Source organism: Narcine bancroftii, chromosome 9 (assembly GCF_036971445.1).
Source record: "Narcine bancroftii isolate sNarBan1 chromosome 9, sNarBan1.hap1, whole genome shotgun sequence".
Classification (NCBI taxonomy): domain Eukaryota; kingdom Metazoa; phylum Chordata; class Chondrichthyes; order Torpediniformes; family Narcinidae; genus Narcine; species Narcine bancroftii.
This window is the reverse complement of record NC_091477.1, coordinates 69,947,949-69,972,038: the sequence shown is the minus strand read 5'-3', so window position 1 is coordinate 69,972,038 and position 24,090 is coordinate 69,947,949. Positions and strand designations below refer to the sequence as shown.

Genomic DNA, 24,090 nt, shown 5'->3' with positions numbered 1-24,090 from the left:
GTCGCTGAGGAGGACTTTGCCGTCTGAGCTGCGCAGCGGGCTTTGGACTTGGGGTGAGGGGCCGTACACAGCCTTTAGAGCCTCGTAGAAACCCCTGAAGTCGCCAATGTCCGCGCTGAGCTGGGTTCGTTTGGCGAGGCTAGTCCACCACTCATTTTGGATCTCCCGGAGTTTGCGCTGAAGATGGCTGCATGCGTGACGGAAGGCTTGTTTCTTCTCTGGACAGGACGGCTTTGTAAGGTGAGCCTGGTGGGCAGCTCGCTTCTTTGTCAGCAGCTCCTGGATTTCCTGGCTGTTTTCGTCAAACCAGTCCTTGTTTTTCCTGGAGGAGAAGCCCAGTACCTCTTCAGTGGATTGCAGTATGGTAGTCTTCAACTGATCCCAGAGGGTTTCAGGGGACGGGTCCGTGAGGCGGGTTGCATCGTCGAGCTTTGCTTTGAGGTTTGCCTGGAAGTTTCCTCTCGCTTCGTCTAACTGCAGGTTTCCAACATTGAACCTCTTTCTGGGGGCTTTATTGTTCCTGGGCTTTGGCTTGAAGTGAAGGTTGAGCTTGCAGCGAACCAGCCGATGGTCAGTGTGGCATTCCACGCTAGGCATGACCTTGGTGTGGAGCACATCTCGTTTGTCACTTTCTCGCACCAGGATGTAGTCCAGGAGGTGCCAGTGTTTGGATCGGGGATGCATCCAGGTGGTCTTAAGGCTGTCCCTCTGCTGAAAAAGGGTGTTTGTAATGACAAGCCGCTGTTCTGCGCAGAGCTCCAACAGGAGGCGCCCATTGTCGTTGCACTTGCCGACGCCATGCTTGCCCAGGATTCCTGGCCAGGTTTCTGAGTCTTTGCCGACACGAGCGTTGAAGTCGCCCAGGATGACAACCTTGTCGGCTGTAGGGGTGCGTTGGATGAGGTTGCGCAGGTCGGTGTAGAACTTGTCCTTTTCTGCTGGTACCGCCTGGAGGGTTGGAGCATAGACACTGATGAGGGTGATGTGACGCTTGTTTTGAAGGGGGAGTCGCATGGACATGATTCGGTCCGAGAGACCTGTCGGAAGGTTTTCGAGTTTGGAGGCAATGAAGCTCTTGACCATGAAGCCTACACCAGATAGGCGTCGTTCATCCGAAGGCTTGCCAGACCAGTAGAGTGTGTAGCCCGCGCCGCGTTCTTGGAGGCTGCCTACATCTGCCAGGCGGACTTCACTGAGAGCGGCTATGTCGATGTCAAGTCTGAGGTGTTCATGTGCAATGAGGGCAGACCGACGTTCAGGTCGGTGGCTGTCAGCCTTGTCTAGCATGGTTCTGATGTTCCAGCATGCTAGCTTGAGTTTGTGAGCTTCTTTTGAGGGGGAGGACGTGGAGGGGGAGGACGTGGAGGGGGAGGACGTGGAGGGGGAGGACGTGGAGGGGGAGGACGTGGAGGGGGAGGACGTGGAGGGGGAGGACGTGGACCTGTCCTCGGGCCAGCGCAAAGGAGCTTTTAGGTGGAGTGCAGTGCGCGCAGTACTGGCCCCACCCTTTACACCCATGGTTCGTGTGCCGTGGCCAAGCAAGCTGGGACGTGGCAGCGAGGTCCTTGGGTCGTAGGTTTTATATCGGAGTGGCCTTCTCCTATGCAGGTTTCTTACCCGGGCTGGAGGGGCCTGCCTCCCCTCCTAGGTCGGTCCATACTGCCCGGACCGGGGCCGCCGCCGCCGCCTACCCTTCGCCTGGACCGGGGCCGGGGCCGCTGCTGCTCTCCCTGTGCCCGGACTGGGGCCGCCGCCTCCCACTCCCTGCCCGGACCGGGGCCTCCGCCTGCCTCACTCGACCAAGGCCGGGGCCGCCGTCTCCCCCTTGCTCCTGCCCGGATCGGGGCCGCCGCCGTCGACCCTTCGCCCAGACCGGGGCCGCCGCCGTCGACCCTTCGCCCAGACCGGGGCCGGGGCCGCTGCTGCTCTCCCTGTGCCCGGACTGGGGCCGCCGCCTCCAACTCTCTGCCCGGATCGGGGCCTCAGCCTGCCTCACTCGACCGATGCCGGGGCCGCCGTCTCCCCCTTGCTCCTGACCGGATCGGGGCCGCCGCCGCCTACCCTTCGCCGGGGCCGAGGCCGCTGCTGCTCTCCCTGTGCCCGGACTGGAGCCGCCGCCTCCAACTCTCTGCCCGTATCGGGGCCTCCGCCTGCCTCACTCGACCGAGGCCGGGGCCGCCGTCTCCCCCTTGCTCCTGCCCGTATTGGGGCCTCCACCTGCCTCACTCGACCGAGGCCGGGGCCGCCGTCTCCCCCTTGCTCCTGCCCGTATCGGGGCCGCCGCCGTCTACCCTTCGCCCGGACCGGGGCCGGCCCCGGCCTCGGTCGAGTGAGGCAGGCGGAGGCCCCGATCCGGGCAGAGAGTTGGAGGCGGCGGCCCCAGTCCGGGCACAGGGAGAGCAGCAGCGGCCCCGGCCCCGGTCCGGGCGAAGGGTAGACGGCGGCGGCCCCGATACGGGCAGGAGCAAGGGGGAGACGGCGGCCCCGGCCTCGGTCGAGTGAGGCAGGCGGAGGCCCCGATACGGGTAGGAGCAAGGGGGAGACGGCGGCCCCGGCCTCGGTCGAGTGAGGCAGGCGGAGGCCCCGATACGGGCAGAGAGTTGGAGGCGGCGGCCCCAGTCCAGGCACAGGGTAAGCAGCAGCGGCCCGGCCCCGTTCCGGGCGAAGGGTAGACGGCGGCGTCCCCGATACGGGCAGGAGCAAGGGGGAGACGGCGGCCCCGGCCTCGGTCGAGTGAGGCAGGTGGAGGCCCTGATACGGGCAGAGAGTTGGAGGCGGCGGCCCCAGTCCGGGCACAGGGAGAGCAGCAGCGGCCCCAGCCCCGGTCCGGGCGAAGGGTAGACGGCGGAGGCCCCGATCCGGGCAGGAGCAAGGGGGAGACGGCGGCCCCGGCCTCGGTCGAGTGAGGCAGGCGGAGGCCCTGATCCGGGCAGAGTGTTGGAGGCGGCGGCCCCAGTCCTTTTTCAATATTTAATAATTACTTAAAGGGTATAAAGACATTACAGGATTGTTTTGTAGAAGGACAGTTCTTTCCTTTAATCAATTGAGGGAACATTTTGATATTGCTGAAAATTCTTTGTTTATTATCAACTTCGAGCTTTGGTGAAAGATATATATGATAGAGAAATTATTTTACCTGATTTGACAGAATTTGAATCTTTAATTTCTTCTATACCAAAAAAGGGTTACATTTCTGTTATGTATCAAGTGTTACAAGACAATATGGATAAATCGGAATGGGAGAAATCTAAGATTAAATGGGAAAATGATTTAGCTTTTGTTTTTCCTGAGATTATTGGGCAGATATGTATTACGACAGTGTAACTAAATTGACGAATGTACGGTATGGAATGGTTAATTATAATTTTTTACATCAGTTATATTTAACTCTAGAGAAATTGAAAAAAATATGGTTTTAGTGTAACTCGGATTTTTGTTTTAGATGTGGTGTATGTACTGGTACTTTTTTACATGCTGTTTGCTCTTGTGTTTATGTACAACCATTTGGGGAAGAAATTAGGTTAATTTTGAAAAAAATTATATAACATTAAGTTACCATTAGATCCATCTACTTTTTTTAATGGGTTACATGGTTCCTTTAAAGGGATTAGGGCTGGATAAATTTCAAATTACATTTGTACGTTTAGTACTGTCTGTAGCTCGAAAATGTGTAGCAAGTACTTGGAAAGATAATAGTGATTAATATAACGCGATGGCATAATAAATTGAAAGCTTGTGATTGTTAAGGAAAAAATTACATATAATTTGCACCAATTGACATCTTGAATGAAAAACTTATTTTAACATCCCAGAATACTACCTTGCACTAATTATAGGTCAATTTTAATCCAGTGATGGAAATTTTGCTCAAATTTTAAAAAAAAAGACCTATTTCAAAAATCAGAGCCTAAATTGTACACTGAATGCAAAGGGAGTATTACACTGTCAGATGTGCAATATTCTCAATAAGTCAAAACAAGGACCCTTATAATAGTCTATTATTCAAAGAAAACTCATCCACTAATTTAAACAATTTTTTCTCTCAATTACCACTAATTAAATGGATTATTTTTCTTTTTGCTGTTTGTAGGCTTTGTAGAGCAGTAAGTGACTGACATGCTCCCCTACAATTCAACGACTTTTTAGTATATGTGAGAAATTTTATGGGTTCACACTCTAAATGGTTTAATTAACAAAGCATAAATCATCAGGCATTTCATATTTTTCACATTATTTTCCTGTTTCATTTGGGTCTGATTCATCTAGTTTCCCAGAGCTCAGCAAGTTCATGCCATCACACAAAATTCTGTGTCAACACACCACATGACTGTCTTGCTATGAACACAATAGAGTGGAGCAGTTACAACAGTTTTCAAACTAAATACAAAATAGTTACAATAAATGGAACTCTATGTTGTATAGGTTTAAATGGCACAGTGTCAGTGTCTGATTGAATGATTACGTACCTTTAAGTAAGAGCCATAATATTTTGTTACATATGGGCTGTCACATTGGCTGAGCACTGTAATTTCCTGTTGGATGTCTTCTATCTCATCTTCTGCCTCCTCCAGGTCAATGATTTTGATTGCCACAACTTCTTTGCTCCGATTCTCTATTCCTTTGTATACCTCACCAAAAGAGCCTTTCCCAATTCGTTCCTGCTTTGTAAAGAGCTCCTCAGGGTCCATACGTGCATTCTATGAGAAAACCACATTATTATATTTTCTTTTAAATTTGAAGAGGGTTTATTGTTAAGGTATGACACAGCATTGACATTTGATTCTATAATTGTTTTAGTCCCAAATGTTCAACATTAAAAAATGCAAAGTTGAATGTAAAATTAAGATACATCAAGTATTATTTCACAAAAGAACTTTTGATGCAGGATGAGAGAGGTGATGAATCCCTTCTATTGATATAATCTTCTAGGCAATTATGAATGATCAAAACTGAGGACATTCAACATCTTGAGTCTGTTCCAGCATTGAAGAAAATGATTAAACCAGAACATGATCACTTCCAGACCCCATAATAAGCTTAACAAAAAGCTGGCAGTTTAATCCAGCTACGACTATCATTTGGGAGAGCCCACTCTTGACCTAATTAAATGTTACAAACAAAGTAATTTGTCGTACACTGGATGAAAAAGAAAACTTTATTCTTGATTAATTTTGTTAACAATCTCTTGGAAATGTAACATGAAAAAAATAATTGCATGAGGCCTTTAGAGTCCACTTTGATATTCAAAGTGAACCTAACTGTACTTCCTTAGGAACTTCTATTCCTCCTCTAAACTCACATTCCTTGGCCCTGAAGTAACTGCACTATATTCACAGACAGCTGTACAACACCAGACACGAGGTGCAGGTGACAAGGGATCAAGACTATAACAGATCATGTCAACTTTGGAAGTTAAGGACAATGATGCCTCCCTTCCAGTCTGAACATCTTCTATGCACGATTTAGTGCAAGAATAGGATGATGCCGAAGAAAACTGTGTACCCCAGATTAACAGACTTACTGCATAGCCATGGTTGAAGTGAGGAGAATCCTATCCAAGGTGAACCCACATAAGGCAGCGGGACCAGCCAACATAACTGGTCAGGTACTGAAGGACTGCTCAGAACAATTGACAGAGGTCTTCACAGACATCTTCAACTTCTCATTGCAGTAGTCAATTGTTTCCACAGGGGTTCAAGACAGCCATCATTATCCCAGTACCCAAGAGAGCGGCAATAACAGGCCTCAATGACTAGTGCTCTGTGGCACTGACCTCTACCATTGCTTTGAGTGCCTGGTGATGGGAACACATCAAGACACACCTCCCAGCGACGTTGGACCAATTTCAATTCACCTATGGAAGAAACCATTTCATAGACAATGCTATTGCCTTGTACCTTCACTCCGTCCAGACCCACCTAGCGTTCAATCCCTCGAACGCCAGGCTGCTGTTCACCCACTTCAGCTTGGTGTTTAATCCAATCATTACCCAGAGGCTGGTGTAACTGGATTCTGGACTTCCTAGTGGAAAGATTATGGCCTATCTGGGTCGGTAGCAGAACATCAACCACTGACACGCTGAACACTGGCGCACCTCAGGGGTTTGTGCTCATCCCTCTCCAGTTCATGCTACTGACCCATGACTGCATCACCAGATACAGCTCCAACAGTGTCATTCATTTTGCAGATGACAGTAGTTGGCCTCATCAACAATAACAATGAGTTGCACTAAGAGGGGGAAAATTTTGTGAAACGGTGCAAGTGTAACAACCCGAGTTTCAATGTGGACAAGACAAAGGAGGAGATCATGGACTTCAGGAGGACCAGGAACAACCAACCTCCACTATAGAACTCTGTAGTGGAGAGTGTAGAGAGCACCAAGTTCTTGGAGTTCACTTAATTAGTGACTTATCGTGGACACTCAACATCTTCCCACTTGTCAGGAAGGTACAAAAGCAACTGCCCTTCCTGAGAAGGCTGAAGAGAGCAAAGTTGTCAGCAACCATTATGTCAACCTTCGATAGGAGCTCAATCAAGAGCGTCCTGGGCAGTTGCATCAGTGCGGTCAGCTGCAGCAGAGAAATAGATTGGGGGTCAATCCAAGGGACCATTAGAGTGGCAGAGAGGATCATTGGAGTCTCTCCCCACCCCCACAATTGACGTGATCTGCAGGGATCATTGTCTGAAGAGGGCGGAAAAATCATTGACAACCCTTTCTACCCTGCACACAGCATCTTTCAACTGTTCCCATCAGGAAAGAGATACAGGAGTATCAGAGCCAGCACCACCAGGTGGTAGAACTGCTTCTTCCTATGGGCAGTGAGAATGCTGAATGACCAAAGGAACTGCTCAAACTGACCATCCGAGACTCCCATATTCATGAAAAAAATATTTATTTATTTGTATATATAAATATTTGTCCTGCATTTATTTTGTTTGTCTGTATGTGTTACATCTCATTGTGTGTTTGCCATTTTTGCACTGAGCTCTGGAGAGCGCTGTTTCATCAGGTTGTACTTGTGCAATCAGATGACAATAAACTTGATTTGACCTATGGCATTACATGAAATGGCAATGATACACAATCTAATTCCAAAACCTGGCTGATTGGGCCATAACATTTTCAGAATCTTTATGGGAAGAAGAAATGTGAATGGTCAAGAAGATCAGCAGAGTGATGTTGGAAAGGATGGACTTGCTTCAGGTAGCTAACAATAAAAAGATACTATCAGTAGTTTGTTGAAACACAGGAGCACATATTTCATTTTCGCTCATTTCAGAACCTTTATTCTCTTTAATCTGCTGAATTCATCCACTACATTTCCTTGTGGATTATGAATTCCACATATTTTAAGAATGAATTTACTTTATAATTGACAGGTAAAAGGGGGCTTCTTCATCATCACTCCTGCTTGCAGAAATAGCATATTGAGATATGGTATTATAGTTCATAGGGAAGCAGAGAAGTCTATAGAAATGATTCTGAGTAGCCCAGCTATGACTAGATTCCATAAAAATGGATATTATGTACTAGGCAGGTAGGCTTACCCATCATCACTGGTCAAGTAGGAACTGAACATGCATGCGAACTAATAGGCTCAGTTAATAAAAACAAAAGTGAATTTAAAGGCCATAACAACAAGCAGCAGGGATTTGCCAACTATGATGATTATACATCTTTAATTATAACACAAGGTTCTATTAGAATCAGAAAATACCAGTCATATGGTGCTAAGAAGGGAAATTCTGCCATTGTATTACAAGGCATGCTCAATGCATGCTTTATAATGCATCACTGAAAACTTAATGTTACAGTGATTCATTATATATGCATCACCAACTCAAAAGCCAATGAATAATATTATGGTAAGTCTGATATTGTCATTCAGCGCTAATGTTGACTTACACAAAGCACCGTCTATTTCAGAGTACTAAACATGTTCTCCAGCACAGCAAATTATTACAATTCAACATTATTCATTCTGACAAGAATTTTTTTAAATTAAGGTTATTGTCATGTAATTCCTGTTGCAGTAATGAGTTCATTTAACAAGCAATCTAATAAGACCACTCTAATGTGTAGCAGTCAAAACAGAAAAACAAGAGCATATTACCAAGTGTAGGGCGACAGTGAACAATTAGATCATAGCAAGGACAGCATCAGATCACAACTGTGAGGTTCATTCAGGAACCTGACAACTGCAGGAGGCGAGAGTTTGTTCAGGGTGGGTGGATTTCTCAGTATGTTGGTTGCCTTTGCTAGGCAATGAGATATAGATGGAGACTATGGAGGGGAGGGAGGTTTGTGTGACGTGCTGAGCTGCATTCACTATCTTCTGTAGCTTCTAATCTTGAGCAGAGCAGCTTCTGCAACATTTTGTGATGCAACCAGCAAGTATACTTTTAAAGGTGTACCAGATGTTGTTGAGCAACAAGGAGGATATGCTGAGCTTTCTTAGTATTCTAAGTAGAGACGTGATACACTTTCTTGACTGCGGTGCCAACACATTTGTCCCAGGTCAGATCATTTATTCCTGAATGCATGGAGCTAGCTCATCTTCACCCCACTGATGTGGACAGGGGTGTGATCTCTGCCTCCTCTCCAGAAGTCAATGATTATCTCCTTCATCTTATTGCCATTGAAATAGTGGTTGTTCTCTTGTTACTGTGATACTTGTCTTTCAATCACAAAGAAGACACGCCAGCACTATACTTCTTGCTTGAGAAGTTTGAGGAGACTCCAGTAAATTTCCACAGGAAAGCATTCTGATTGGTTGCATCACTATCTAGAATGGAGGTGCCAATGCACAGGGCAGGGAAAAACTACAGAGTATTGAGAACTCAGCCAGGGCCATCGTTGGCAAGTCTTCATTCCATCGAGGATATCTACTGGAGGTGGTGTCTGAGAAAGTGGCCTCTATCCTCAAGGACCCTTTCCACTCAAGCCATGCCCTCTTCATACTGCTGCCATCAGGAAGGTGGTACAGGAGCCTGAAGACAAACCCCCAGTGGCACAAAAACAGCTTCTTCACTTCGCTCATCAGGTTTCGGAATGAACAATGAACTACATATGCTACCTCACTTTCTCTTCTTTTTGCACTAATTCATTAATCTTTAAATGTATCTTATACCAATATTTGCACCTGTAATCCAGCCACAAACAATGAATTTCCTGACATTCGCAACAAATTCTGATGCTGATTCATGCTCTCCCATCATACTTTCCTGGAGAAAAGAAGACCCTTGTGAGCTTCTCAGTCATTTTGAAGATCATCTGCATTAAGAGGGAGACAGAGAGACTCTGCATGGAAGTGATATGGCTCTGATGTCCTAGGACAACAACATTGTGATTCGTGCTTAATGCAATGAAATCCTAATTTCCACAAAATTAAAATTCAGGTAGGGTCATAGCTATTATCTATTCAGTCACAGGCACTAATGGAGAAATGAGGATGAGCAGAATACAAGCTGTGTGAAATCAGAGGTACAGACAGATCAATCAACAATGAGTAGAAAGAGAAGTAGATACTGTGAGCAACCTGGCAACAATTTCTGCAAGATTGTAGCCCTGAAAACTGAATGATTCCTTAATATCTACATCGACTGTTGGTTTAGATTGAAGTTTATTCTGGTGGTGATTTCTTTACTGTCAATACCACAGTACATGGGTATTCTGCTCATTTGATTATTAATTTATTTCACTGATAAAAATATTTTACCTACTATACAGAAAAACAATGCTTGAGAAAGCAGATTAAACAGTGTACTTTATTATATAGCAAAGATAAAGATACATAGCCAACATTTTGGGCTTGAGCCCTTCATCATGGTATGCTTAATTGTACCCACTTTACAAAAAAATGCAATATTATCCAGTGGATTATTTACTTTTTCTCTCAAGTTTGTTAACCTGTTTGCTATGTTTGTTTTTTAATGAATTGTTTTCTGTTCAGCAGATAATTTTGGATCCCAACACCATTTTGTATCTGTGACCCAAATGCATTATTTTAGATGTAAAACATGATAATCTGTAGGCACCATGGTTGAAATAAAAACTCACAATGAACAACCATAGACCTTACAGTGCAGAAAACAGGCAACTGGGGTCTTCTAGTTTGTGGTGAATTATTCCTCTAGTCCCATTGACCTGTACCCAGTCCATAACCCTCCAGACCTCTCCCACCCATGTATCTATCCAATTTATTCTTAAAACTTAAGAGCAACCCACATTTACCACATCAGATATCACCTCGTCCCACACTCCCACCACTCTGAGTGAAGAAATTCCCCCTAAATGCTCCCTCTAAACCTTTCCCCCTAAAGCCATGTCCTCTTTTATTTATCTCTCCTAATCTAAGTGGAAAGAGCCTACTTACATTTACTCTGCCTATACCCATCAATTTTGCAAACCTATGTCAAATCGCCCTTCATTCTTCTACACTCCAAGGAATAAAGTCCTAACTTGTTTAACTTTTCTCTGTAACTCAACTGTTGAAGACCCGGCCACATCCTAGTAAATCTTCCCTACACTCTTTCCATTTTATTGTTAGGTGACTGGAAATGCATACAATACTCCAAATTTGGCCTCACCATAACATCCCAACTTCTATACTCAATACTTTGATTCAGGAAGGCCAAGATGCCAAATGCTTTCTTTACAACCCTGTCTACCTGTGGCGCTGCTTTCAGGACATTATGTATCTGTATTTCCAGATCCTTTTATTCTTCCACAATCCTCAGTACCTTACCATTTACTGTGTATGTTCTTCCTTGATTTGTCCAAGGGAGGGAGGAGAACTGGAAAGGGGAAAGGAAGGAGGGAGGGGAAAGAGAGCAGGTTAGCAGAAAACAGAAAACCCAATGTTAATGCCAATATAGTTGGAGAGTGCTCAGACAGAAAATCAGGTGTTGTTCCTCCAATTTGCAGATGGTCTTGGTGATATAGTATAGAAGGCCTCCCTCCCCTAGCTATCCCTCCTCCCCTTGATCTCTGCTGTCCCATTCTTCCCTTCTCCACCCTTTCCCTCCTGCCTTTGCGACTACACCAGCCTCCCTTACTCTTTGGCTCGGACACCTTTCAACATATTTCATACCTTGATGAAGGACTCAAGCCTAAAAGGTCAGTTAAGTATTTTTACCTTTGCTATAATAAAGGACACGGTTTGACCTACTGAGTTTCTCCAGCATTATACGTTATTTTATTTTCACATAAAAATGTGATAGTAAAATCTCCAGTATCCAGAAATCAAGTAACTGGCAACCCAATCACTGGCAGAATTTTTTTTCGGAGGAAATAAATAAAAACAAACTGACTTCTGGCTGGCATCCGCATGGAGTAGGTGGCAGTCGTTAGGTGTTCCTGGCAACTTTCAAACATTTCTCACTCAATCATCTTTAATCTTTAACCAAAGTGGCTTATCCTTTGTCCCTTCAATATCTAACATTATTACTTTGGAGATGATGACTACCAAAGGAGCTAAAGCAGCAAAAAATGATAAAGTCTGACTGCAGACTTCATCTCAAACATGTTGAAAAACCAATGACAGAAGATAATAACACGAGAAATAACTGTAGATTTTTATAGTTTAAGGAGCCTTCCTTTTTAATTACTAATGATTTGATATTATTTTGAAGGTGCTCCAGGTGTAGACGCAGCAATTATCGGCCAGTAAGTTTTTCGTCAGTGGTGCGTAAGCTAATGGAAAGTATTCTTAGAGATAATATGTATAAGTATCTAGAGGGGCAGGGATTGATCAGGGGCACCCAACATGGGTTTGAGAGGGGGAAGGTCATGTTTGACAAACCTTGTTGAATTTTTTGAGGAAGTGACTAGAAAGGTTGATGGAGGTAGAACAGTAGATGTGGTCTATTTGGATTTCAGTAAGGCTTTCGATAAGGTTCCACATGGAAGGTTGGTGAGAAAGGTTCAGGCACTAGGGATTAATGTTGAAATAGTCAGATGGGTTCAATGGTAGCTAAAAGATAGGCACCAGAGAATCATGGTGGTTAATTGTCTGTCAGGATGGAGGCTGGTAACAAGCGGTGTGCCTCAGGGATCGGTGTTCAGTCCCTTGTTGTTCATCATTTACATTAATAATTTGGATGATGGAGTGGTAAATTGGGTGAGTAAATATGCGGATGATTCAAAAATAGGGGGAGTTGTGGATAGTGAGGAGGGTTTTCGTGGCTTGCAGAAGGATTTGGACTGTTTAGGAGAGCGGGCTGAAAGGTGGTAGATGGAGTTTAATGTGGATAAGTGTGAAGTGCTTCATTTTGGGAAGATTAATCATAACAGGAAAATATGCAGTGAAGGGGAAGGAGGGCATTGAGGAGTGTGGAGGGACAGAGAGATCATGGAATAACGGTTCAGGAGGAGTCACGTAATGGAGAAGTGGCTGGACGGTGAACTCCAGCCCTCTCCAGAAAAGTCAGAAAAAACGAAGCAAAACACAAAGGCACAAAAATAAAAATCAAAGTAAAGTGAATATAAAGGTGGAAAGAAGATGACGACGAAAAAAGAAAAGTCGAAACCAACGGTAAGAAGAGAGGAAGAGAAGACAACGGAAGATGAAGGAAAAGGTCTTACCTGTTCGAAGAGGCCCGCGGTGGAGAGAGAAACCCGCTCCCTCAGGTCGGTAGAATATGGACTACAAAAATGGCTCGCTGAGCCGAGTAAAAGTGCGCAACCGCGCATGCCCGACTCCTCGCGCGTGCGCGATGCGCATGAAAAACAACACACCGACGGGAGGGGTGACCAGCTGGGGAGTCGATCTCCACAGCCGGCAATGACAGCTGCAGAACACCTGCAGCAAGAGGAGAACATAGAAGACAACGAAAACAAGAAAGAAGAGAAGGGCAACAAAGAAACAACAGATGGCCAACCCAGAGGAAGAAGAAGAGGAAGAGGAAGAGTACAGTGAAATAGAAGAAGGGAAAGGCAAGATAAAGGATATACTTTCTCTTATTAAAGAATACATGGAGTCATTTAAAGAATGGCAAGCGCAAGAATTTAATGATTTAAGAAGAAGAATAAACAACACAGAAGAGAAAATGAATAAAATAGATATGACCATATCAGAAATAGGAAAAAGAATGGACAAGGTGCAAGAACAAGAAGCAGCAGTAGAAATGGAGGTAGAGGACTTAAAAAAGAAATTAGAGGAATCTAATAAAAAAGTTAAAGAGACACAAGAACTGTTAGCTCAGAAAAGAGATATAATGGAAAATTATAACAGAAGAAATAACATAAAGATAGTGGGCCTTAAGGAAGATGAAGAAGGCAAGAATATGAGGGAGTTTATAAAAGATTGGTTCCCCAGGATCCTAGGATGTCCAGAACTACAGCAAGAAATGGAAATAGAAAGGGCACATAGAGCATTGGCCTTTGAACCACAATCACAACAAAAGCCAAGATCTGTTTTAGTAAAATTCCTAAGATATACTACAAGAGAAAAGGTACTGGAGAAAACAATGGAAAAAGTAAGAGAGGACAATAAGCCACTGGAGTACAAAGGGCAAAAAATCTTCATTTATCCAGATATAAGTTTTGAACTCCTGAAGAAAAGAAAGGAGTTCAATACAGCAAAGGAGATTTTATGGAAGAAAGGGTATAAATTTATACTAAAGCATCCAGCGGTATTGAAAATATTTATTCCAGGACAACAAAACAGACTATTCTCGGATCCAGAGGAAGCACGAAAATTTGCAGAACAATTACAAAATAGACTGAGAGATGAAGACGTGTAACGAGAGTACAAAAGACTGCAAACTAAAAAGACATAAGTTTTGAACTCCTGAAGAGGAGGAAGGAGTTCAAAACATCGAAAACGATCTTATGGAAAAAAAACTATTCTCGGACCCAGAGAAGCAAGGAAATTTGCAGAACAACTACAAAACAAACAGAGAGATGAACACATGTAATAAGAGTAAAAATGACCACGATTTATATGTATGTGGGTAAAGAGGTATATGTGTGTATATGTATAATGTGCATACATGAATGTATCCGTATTTAGAGGAAAATATAGATAGTATAGACAAGAATTAATAAGGGAAGGAAAAGGAATAGAGGGAATAAGGAGGGAATTAAAAGAGTGACCTTTGTCACATATGAAAAGTGAAATCTTTTCTGGGGGGGCTGGGTGGGGGGGTGTTATGGTCACTGCAAAATCAGCTGACGCTTGCGAGTGAATTCACAAATCCAAATGGAGAGGGGAGATGTGGTTGTCCGACAAGGGATAAAGGACAACTCAGGAGGGGAAGGGGGGATTGGGGCTAAAGAAGTTTTAAATAGGAGAATAAGGAAAATGTTTGATATTTTAGGAATGTTGTCTTATAAAGGATTCAAAACAAGAAAACAGAAATGGATAAGAAGGAAAGGTAATGATGGAGAAATGGAAAGGGAAGATAAACAAAGTATAAAATGGCTACGTTGAACTATATGACTTTAAATATTAATGGAATACATAACCAAATTAAAAGGAAGAAACTGTTAAATTTACTGAAAAAAGAAAAAATTGATATAGCATTTGTGCAAGAAACACATTTAACTGAAGTGGAGCATAAGAAATTAAAGAGAGATTGGGTAGGACACGTAACAGCAGCATCGTATAATTCAAAAGCAAGAGGAGTAGCTATATTAATTAGTAAAAATGTGCCATTTAAAATAGAAGATGTAATAATAGATCCAGCAGGGAGATATGTAATGATAAAATGTCAGATATATTCGGAGTTTTGGAATCTACTCAATGTATATTCACCTAACGAAGAAGATCAAAAGTTTATGCAAGATATCTTTTTGAAGATAGCAGATACGCAAGGGAACATATTATTAGGAGGGGATTTCAACCTGAATTTGGATTCAAATATGGACAAAACTGGGAAAAAAATTAACAGAAAGAACAAAGTAAGCAAATTTATAATTAAATCAATGGAAGAAATGCAACTTTTGGATATATGGAGGAAACAACACCCAAAGGAAAAGGAATATTCATATTACTCGGCTGGACATAAAACATACTCAAGAATAGACCTATTTTTGTTATCAGCTCGTATGCAAGATAGAGTAAAAAAAACAGAATATAAAGCTAGAATACTATCGGACCATTCACCCTTAATATTGACAGTAAAGTTAGAGGACATCCCTCCAAGAATGTATATATGGAGATTAAACCCCATGTTACTTAAAAGTCGGGATTTTAGAGAATTTATTGAAAAACAAATTAAAATGTATTTTGAAATAAATACGGAATCAGTTTATACTATGGGGTGCAATGAAAGCATTCATTAGAGGGCAAATAATAAGTTATGTAACCAAGTTCATGAAGAAGGACTATAATCAGGAAACAGAGCAGTTGGAAAGGGAAATAGTAAATATAGAAAAATAATTAGTAATGAAGGAAGATATTACTAAAAGAAGAGAATTGGCGGATAAAAATATAAAATATGAAACACTACAAACATATAAGGTGGAGAAAAATATAATTAAGACAAAACAGAAATATTATGAACTAGGTGAAAAAACGCACAAAATCCTAGCATGGCAGCTTAAGACAGAACAAGCTAAGAAAATGGTATTGGCATCAAGGAAAAAAGACAAACAAATTACATATAATCCAAAAGAAATTAATGAAAACTTTAGAGAATTCTATGAACAATTATACCGAACTGAAAACGAAGGGAAAGAAGGGAAAATAGATGAATTTCTAACTAAAATTGAACTACCAAAACTACAAATAGAAGAACAAAATAAATTAACAGAGCCATTTGGAATAGTAGAAATACAAGAGATAATAAAAAAATTACCAAATAAGACACCAGGAGAGGATGGATTCCCAATAGAATTCTATAAAACATTTAAAGACTTATTAATTCCGCCCCTCCTGGAAGTAATCAACCAGATTGATAAAACGCAAAGCTTACCAGATTCATGTAAAACAGCAATAATTACAGTAATACTAAAGCAAGGGAAAGATCCACTCACACCAGCGTCATATAGACCAATATCTTTACTTAACACAGATTATAAGATAATAGCTAAATTATTAGCAAACAGATTAGCAGAGTATGTACCGAAAATGGTAAATCTAGACCAAACTGGATTTATCAAAAAAAGACGCACAACAGACAATATTTGTAAATTTATTAACTTAATTCATGCAGTAGAAGGGAATAAAGCACCAACAGTAGCAGTTGCTTTAGACACAGAGAAGGCCTTTGCAGAGTAGAATGGAATTATTTATTCAAAGTATTGAAAAAATTCAGTTTACCGGAGAAGTATATTAATTGGATTAAAGCATTATATAAGGGACCATTAGCGAAAGTGACAGTAAATGGACATGTATCAAAACAATTTAACTTAAGCAGGTCAACACGACAGGGATGCCCACTATCACCTTAATTGTTTGCGTTAGCTATAGAACCACTAGCAGAATTGATAAGAACAGATAATAATATAAAAGGAATAAAAATAAAAGACAAGGAATATAAAATCAGTTTATTTGCGGATGATGTTATAGTGTACTTAACAGAACCAGAACTATCAATAAAAGAATTATATAAGAAATTGAAGGAATATGGAGAAGTGTCGGGTTACAAGATAAACGTAAATAAAAGTGAAGCAATGCCTATGAATAATGCGGATTTCTCAAAATTTAAGAAGGAATCACCATTCAGATGGCAAATGCAAGCAATAAGATACCTAGGTGTACAAATAAACAAAAATCTCAGCCAACTATATAAACTCAATTATTATCCACTAATGAAAAAATTACAGGACGATTTAGAGCATTGGAAAGATTTACCACTAACACTAATAGGAAGGATAAACTGTATTAAAATGAACATTTTTCCAAGGATATTATACTTATTTCAGGCATTGCCAATACAACTGACAGAGAAATTCTTCAAGGAGTTAAAGAAAATAATAAGGAAATTTTTATGGAGAGGGGGGAAACCGAGGATAGCACTAGATAAATTAACAGAATGGTATAAACAAGGAGGCTTACAACTGCCAAACTTTAAAAATTATTATAGAGCCGCACAATTAAGATACCTATCAGATTTTTATCAAACAAGGGAAAAGCCAGATTGGACGAGATTAGAATTAGATAAAATAGGGGAAAAGATACCTGAACACATATTATATAAATGGGATGAAAAATTGGTACAACATAGAAGTTCTCCAGTATTACATCATCTCCTCAATATTTGGAAGAAGATTCATGTAGAAAGAAATAAAACAAATTATCAATTACCAAAACTAATATTGACGCAAAACAAGTTACTCCCTTTTACAATAGATAACCTTTCCTTTAGAGAATGGGAAAAAAAAGGGATTAAAAGAATAGAAAATTGTTTTTCAGGAAATAGATTCTTATCCTTTGAACAAATGAAAGATAAGTACAATATATCTCAAGATACAGCGCTGGCATATTACCAATTGAGATCCTACTTGAAGGATAAATTAGGAAGCAGTTTGAGTTTGCCAGAGGGAAGTAACCTTGAATATGTGATTACAGATACAATGTTAATCAAAAGATTTATAACAAATATGTATATTAAACTGCAAGAAAAGGAGAATGAGGAAACAAATGGTAAAACTAAACAAAAATGGGAACAAGATTTAAATATAAAGATAAAAAAGAAAACATGGGAGAAGTTATGCTCCGGAACGATGAGAAATACAATAAATACGAGGTTACGTATGATACAATATAACTGGATACACAGGCTATACATTACACCTCAAAAGTTAAATAAATGGGACCCAACAGTATCTGATAGATGTTTTCGATGTAAAAAAGTAATGGGAACAACAATTCATGCAATCTGAACATGTGAGAAAGTAAAAAAATTTTGGGAAGATCTAAATCAGATATTAAATAAAATAACAGAAAACAATATACTAAAGAATCCAGAGATCTTCCTCCTAAGTAACATAAAAAATAAAGAATTTGGAATTGATTTGGAGGATGCACAAAAAAGATTTGTTAAGATAGCTCTAGCCGTAGCAAAAAAATGTATTATGTCAACCTGGAAATTGGAAGATAATTTGAAAATACAACAATGGTATATAGAAATGAATAAATGTATTCCATTAGAAAATATAACATATAGTTTAAGAAATAATATTGAAATATTCGAACAAATATGGGAGCCTTACATTAAATACAATAGCGAAAACCTACCGGGGACAATCATTACCTAAGTTAACGGAAGGAAAAGGAAATGAAAAGAATGGACTCAGTAGAATTTCTGGTGTATTTTTATTGAATGACAACATTGTCTGACTGGTTTAATCTATCCTAGATTGTATACCTTAAATGGACGGGAGGGGGGAGGTAGGGAGGGTGGGATGGGAGGAGGGAGGGGGGGGAGAAAATGGCACTGTATATGTGTGAAAAGGAAAAAGTGTGTACCATGGTTAATGTGATTTATGGTGTGAAAAATAAAAAAAATTTTAAAAAAAGAATAACAGTTCATCATTCTTTGAAAGTGGAATTTCATGTAGATAGGGTGGTGAAGAAGGCTTTTGGCATGCTGGCCTTTTTAAATCATAGCATAGAATATAGGAGCTGGGAGGTGACGTTGAGACTATTCAAGGCAATGGCGAGGCCAAATTTGGAATATTGTCTGCAGTTCTGGCCTCCAAATTATAGGAAGGAAATAAATAAGGTAGAGAGGATGCAAAGAAGGTTTACTAAAATGTTGCCTGGATTTCAGTATCTAGAATATGGAGAAAGATTGAGTAGACTAGGTCTTTATTCATTGGAGTGTAGAAGGTTGAGGGGGGATTTGACAGAGGTTTATAAAATTATGAGTGGGATAGATAGAATAGATGTGAATAGGCTCTTCCCCTTGAGGGTAGGAGAGATTGGAAAGAGGGGTCATAAGTTAAGGGTTAGGGGGAAAAAGTTTAGAAGTTACATGAGAGGGAGCTTCTTCACTCAGAGTGGTGGCTGAGTGGAATGACCTTCCGGAAGAGGTGGTTGCAGCAGGGTCAATTCTGTCAGTTAAAAGGAGATGGGTTGAGTACATGGATGTGAGGGGGTTGGTGGGTTATGGGCAGGGAGCAGGTAAGTGAAACTAGTGGAGTTTCACTTAAATCAGTGCGCAGGGCCGATATGGTCTGTTTCTAAACTGTAATTGTTATTAGGTTATAAATTTGATCATTAAATAGCAACTTTTGAAGAGTAAGAGCCAGTTCTGTATCCATGGCAAAAAGTTTGGCAAGTTTATGGCTGGCCAATTGAAAGGAATGGCTGCTAAGAGACAAATTAATGGTTTTTGATGGAAGATGGTACAGACACCACTGACCATTCTAAAATAAATGATACCTTTAGAGAATTTTATTGTATATTGTATAATTCTGAATCTAATAATGATAGTACTTCCATGTCGGATTTTCTGGACCAATTTGATTTGCCTATGCTTTCTCAGACTAATCGTATGAGACTGGAAACACCTATTTTTCAAGAGGAAGTATTTTTTTGTCTGATGTGTACCCTATAGAATTTTATAAATTCTTTTCCAAATTGCTTGTACTCCAATTAAGCTCGTACTTAATGACTTATTTAAACAAGGGAATCTTACATCATCTTTTAATGATGCTTGTATTTCTCATTCTGAAAAAGGGAAAGGATCCACTTGAATGTGCTTCTTATAGGCCCATTTCTTTGCTTAACGAAGATATGACAATTATGTCTAAAATATTGGCCTGTACATTGGAGAATATTTTACCATTCATCATTTCTGAGGATCAAAAATCTGTTTTATTAAAAATTGTTATTCATATTTCAATATACATCATTTATTAAAGATTTTACATACATCTCCCATTCCTGCCCCTGAATGTGTTCTCTCTCTAGATGCAGAGAAGGCTATTGATTGGATGGAATGGGGTTATTTATTTTCCCATTTTGGAAAAATGTAATTTTGGACCATGTTTTATTAAATGGATTAAATTATTTTATTTATGTCTTACTGCTTCAATTCTTACTAATTTACAGCAGTCAAAACCTTTTAACCTTCAATGGGGTACTCGCCAAGGTTGTCCTTAAGACCATTTTTTTTTTGAACTGGCATTAGAACCTTTAGCAATTGCTCTTCGTGAAAGTAGAAATTTTATAGGGATCCATAGGAATGGCATTGAACATAAGGTTTACTTATGTAGATGATCTTTTGCTTTTTGTATCTAATACAGATTTTCTTTACAAAGCATATTAACCTTGCTTTCTCATATTAGTCTGTTTTCTGGGTACAAGCTGAATTTGCATAACTTTTACCTTTAAATGGTTCTATATCAAGTTCTTTTAATTTTCCTTTTAAGATTGTCAAGGATCAATTTACCTATTTCTGTATTACAATTACTCAGAGTTATAAACATCTTTTTAAGGAAAAAAAAATTCTACTTTATTTACTCAAATTACTGCTATCAAGATGGTCACCTTTATCCATTTCCATGACTGGTCACATCAATTCTATTAAAATGTACATTTTACATAAGTTTTTAGATTTTTTCCAATCTATACCAATATTCATTCCCAAATCCTTTTTTGACTCACTTGTATTGCTTATATCTTTCTACATATGACAAGGAAAATACCCCCATTTAAATAAAGCTGTGCTGTCCATCTCCAGATTGTCATCACCTGATTCCTACATGTTGTGGCAGCTTGCCCACGCAATAGGCGAAATGGCTCACGGAGTAATGGACAAATCCATGGCAGATCTGACTGTGAGAGCTCTGGGTACAGGGCAAGCCCACAGCCTAGCAGCTGATGTCATAAAGGTCCTGCGAGTCGCGAGCATCATCAGGTTCTGAGGGATTTAAACGCATGTGAGAGTTCTATTAAACTCAGTTGATTAAACTCACTTTTGACTGTGTGGTCCTTTCGCACGCTGTGTGCCTAGTGTGACTACAGTGTCAGCTTTTAACCTTGCTTAGGGCTAGCGGTTCTGGATTGTAAGGATATTTTTATTGTGCTCTTTTGAATTTTACACTACAATATATAATTTTACATTTAATTGTGTATAATGTAAACAACAAAATATTTTTTAAAAGATAAAAGAAAAAAGGTATATATTTGGTATATAAATTATGGATATGATTTACAATTTATGTTAGTGATGTATGGAATATTTTATTTAGCTTATGTAATTGTTCATATTATCATATTGAATTGTATTCTTTTTGTATGTTCTTTATTAAAATCAATAAAAATATTTTAAAAAACAAACAAAAATTTAACTTTCAAAATTGTAAATGTAAATGTTCTCTGAAGTTACACACAACGCCTTGATAAAGATGGGAGCAAACATTCAGCCAGCAAAGTACCACGCCTGCAGCATCTGTTTAAATAAAGTTGTGTTTGAATAAAATGCCGGTGACCAGGATGAATAGCCAGGCGATGCCGCTGGAGTGACTCTCGCAAAGTTTTTCCCTATCCCTGCCTGGTAAGAGTCTTTATCTTTAATAGTACTAAGCACGTACAGAGCCGTTGTCATACCCACGCTCCAGTTCGGCTCTGAATCATGGGTCCTCTACTGCATCACCTATGACTCCTAGAACGCTTCCATCAGCGCTGTCTCCGCTCCATCCTCAACATTCATTGGAATGACTTCATCACCAACATCGAAGTACTCGAGCTGGCAGATTCCGCAAGCATCGAATCCATGCTGCTGAAGACCCAACTGCGCTGGGTGGGTCACGTCTCTAGAATGGAGGACCATCGCCTTCCCAAGATCGTGTTATATGGTGAGCTCTCCACTGGCCATCGAGACAGAGGTGCACCAAAGAAGAGGTACAAGGACTGCCTAAAGAAATCTCTTGGTGCCTGTCACATTGACCACCGCCAGTGGGCTGATATTGCCTCAAACCGTGCATCTTTGCGCCTCACAGTTCAGCGGGCAACAACCTCCTTTGAAGAAGACCGCAGAGCCCACCTCACTGACAAAAGACAAAGGAGGAAAAACCCAACACCCAACCAACCAATTTTCCCTTGCAACCGCGCCTGCCTGTCCCACATTGGACTTGTCAGTCACCAACGAGCCTGCAGCAGACGTGGACATACCCCTCCATAAATCTTCGTCCGCGAAGCCAAGCCAAAGAAGACTAAGCATATTAGTAAGGCTTTATCTGTAAACTTGCGGGGGGGGGGGAGGTTTGTTTAATTATGACAGAGGCATAGTTAGTACACCAGAGACTGGGGTTCAAATTTAAATTTGTAAATACTGGAATTACCTGATTATAATGAATTTTACATAATTGAGGACAGCAAACTGATTTTTTTCAAATTACATTACAATTTGTCTTTTAAACTGTTTATTCTTAATGCAATTGTATTAGACATTATAACAGTGTCTCTCAGTCATTCATGATCCCTGTAGGTGCTGTATACCAGGGATTTTACTGTAAACTAGATCCATTTCAACTTTTGTCCACTGCAAGGCAAAGAGTCGCCATGAGTATTGCCCGGCGCCCCCTAACAATAAAGGAAGAATAGCAAAAGAGTCCCTTCAGAGACAATGAGTGCCCATGGATTTGCCTCCAGAGGCTATGCAGCCATCCATCAGCAACCCGAGCTCCAGATCCAAACCTGATACAATTAGGAATGATCACTTGAGTCACTATGGAGCAGCCACTGCCTGTAGAATTGGACCTCAGCACACAATTGTCTTGACGGTGACCAAACAGATATTTTACAAAATAACTAGCAGCTTGTCATTTTCATTCTGGACTAATTGCAAAATGAAACCAGATTCTCAAATGCTTCACCTACACACAAAAAAAGTTAATCCAAATCTCCATCCAGTAGAGCTGTTCTTCCCAATTAAAGTTAGATGAAAGGAATTACTGTACAACTCTGATTATCCAAAAAATGGATTCTCTGAAATCCAATTTAAACATTTTTTTGGATAAATAAGGATATCTGAATCACAAATCCTCGTATCCAAATTTTTTTTGGAGCCAAATTGACCTGACAGGTTGAAAAAAAATTCACTCAACATGAAATTAGAACGAAGATTATCCTTGTTTCAGGTAACTCCCTTCCCTCTCTTTCAATTTCTTCTTTACCTTCCTCTATTGACTTTTCTCTCCATCTATCCCTCCCAAACTGTATGCCACTATCTGTCTCCCAGTTGCAAGTGATGAAAAGAATCCCTTGTCCCAGAGTAATCAAGGAGAGTGGCATCCGGACAAGAGCGGGACCACAGGCTCAGTGGCGTTCTCTTCCCTCTCTCCCCTTTGCTCCCACCTCTCCCCTTCCTCCCCCCACCCCACCTTCCCTGGCACACTGGAGCTCCAGATGCTGACTCGGAACTCTCCCCTAGGCTTACTACCGCACACACACACTGGATTCCCTGATGTGTATGCGCGGCAGGCCTAGGGAAGGATTTGGAGTTGGGGCTCAGGCGTAGGGAGCCCAGGTGGCTGGGGAGACAGAAGCCCGCTGACTCACCATTGAGCATTCCACGGGCCCAGGATTTACTTTGACTTCCACTTGCTAAACCAACTGCTCCTGGGCTAGCCAAAATAATTTTGCTGTTTATTAGTTAAACTGCAGGGATTAAAGGAGGATAAATCCCCAGGGCCGGATAGTCTGCATCCGAAAGTGCTGAAGGAAGTAGCCCAGGAAATAGTGGATGCGTTGGTGATAATGTTTCAAACCTCTTTGGATACTGGATTAGTTCCTGAGGATTGGAGGGTGGCCAACGTAACCCCACTCTTTAAGAAGGGAGGGAAAAATTGGGAAACCACAGACCAATTAGCCTGACATCAGTAGTAGGGAAGGTGCTAGAATCAGTTATTAAAGATGCAATTGCAGTACATTTGGAAAGTAGTGGTACCATTGCACAGAGTCAGCATGCTTTTGTGAAGGGGAAATCATGTCTGACAAATCAAATAGCATGTTTTGAGGATGTAACCAGTAGAGTGGATAGGGGAGAACCAGTGGATATGGTATATCTGGCGTTTGATAAGGTTCCGCACAGAAGATTAGAGTATAAACTTAAAGAGCACGGTATAGGAGGTATGGTATTAAGGTGGATAGAGAATTGGTTGAGGGACAGGAAACAAAGAGGAATAAA

The 24,090-nt window shown here is 41.1% G+C and overlaps 1 protein-coding gene across 3 annotated transcripts in view; it reads right to left on the bottom strand.

The window, feature by feature from the left end:
• The window catches only part of stk25b (serine/threonine kinase 25b), a 96,512-nt gene that overhangs the window by 52,919 nt on the left and 19,503 nt on the right, over positions 1 to 24,090 (bottom strand). For 2 of the 3 annotated variants that reach the window (XM_069896362.1, XM_069896363.1), the window contains one exon: positions 4,467 to 4,697. In XM_069896362.1, coding sequence (XP_069752463.1) covers positions 4,467 to 4,697 — 231 coding nt within the window. Of the gene's footprint in view, positions 1 to 4,466; positions 4,698 to 20,651; positions 20,733 to 24,090 lie in introns of those variants that run through there. The other variant, XM_069896365.1, reaches the window with a different exon arrangement.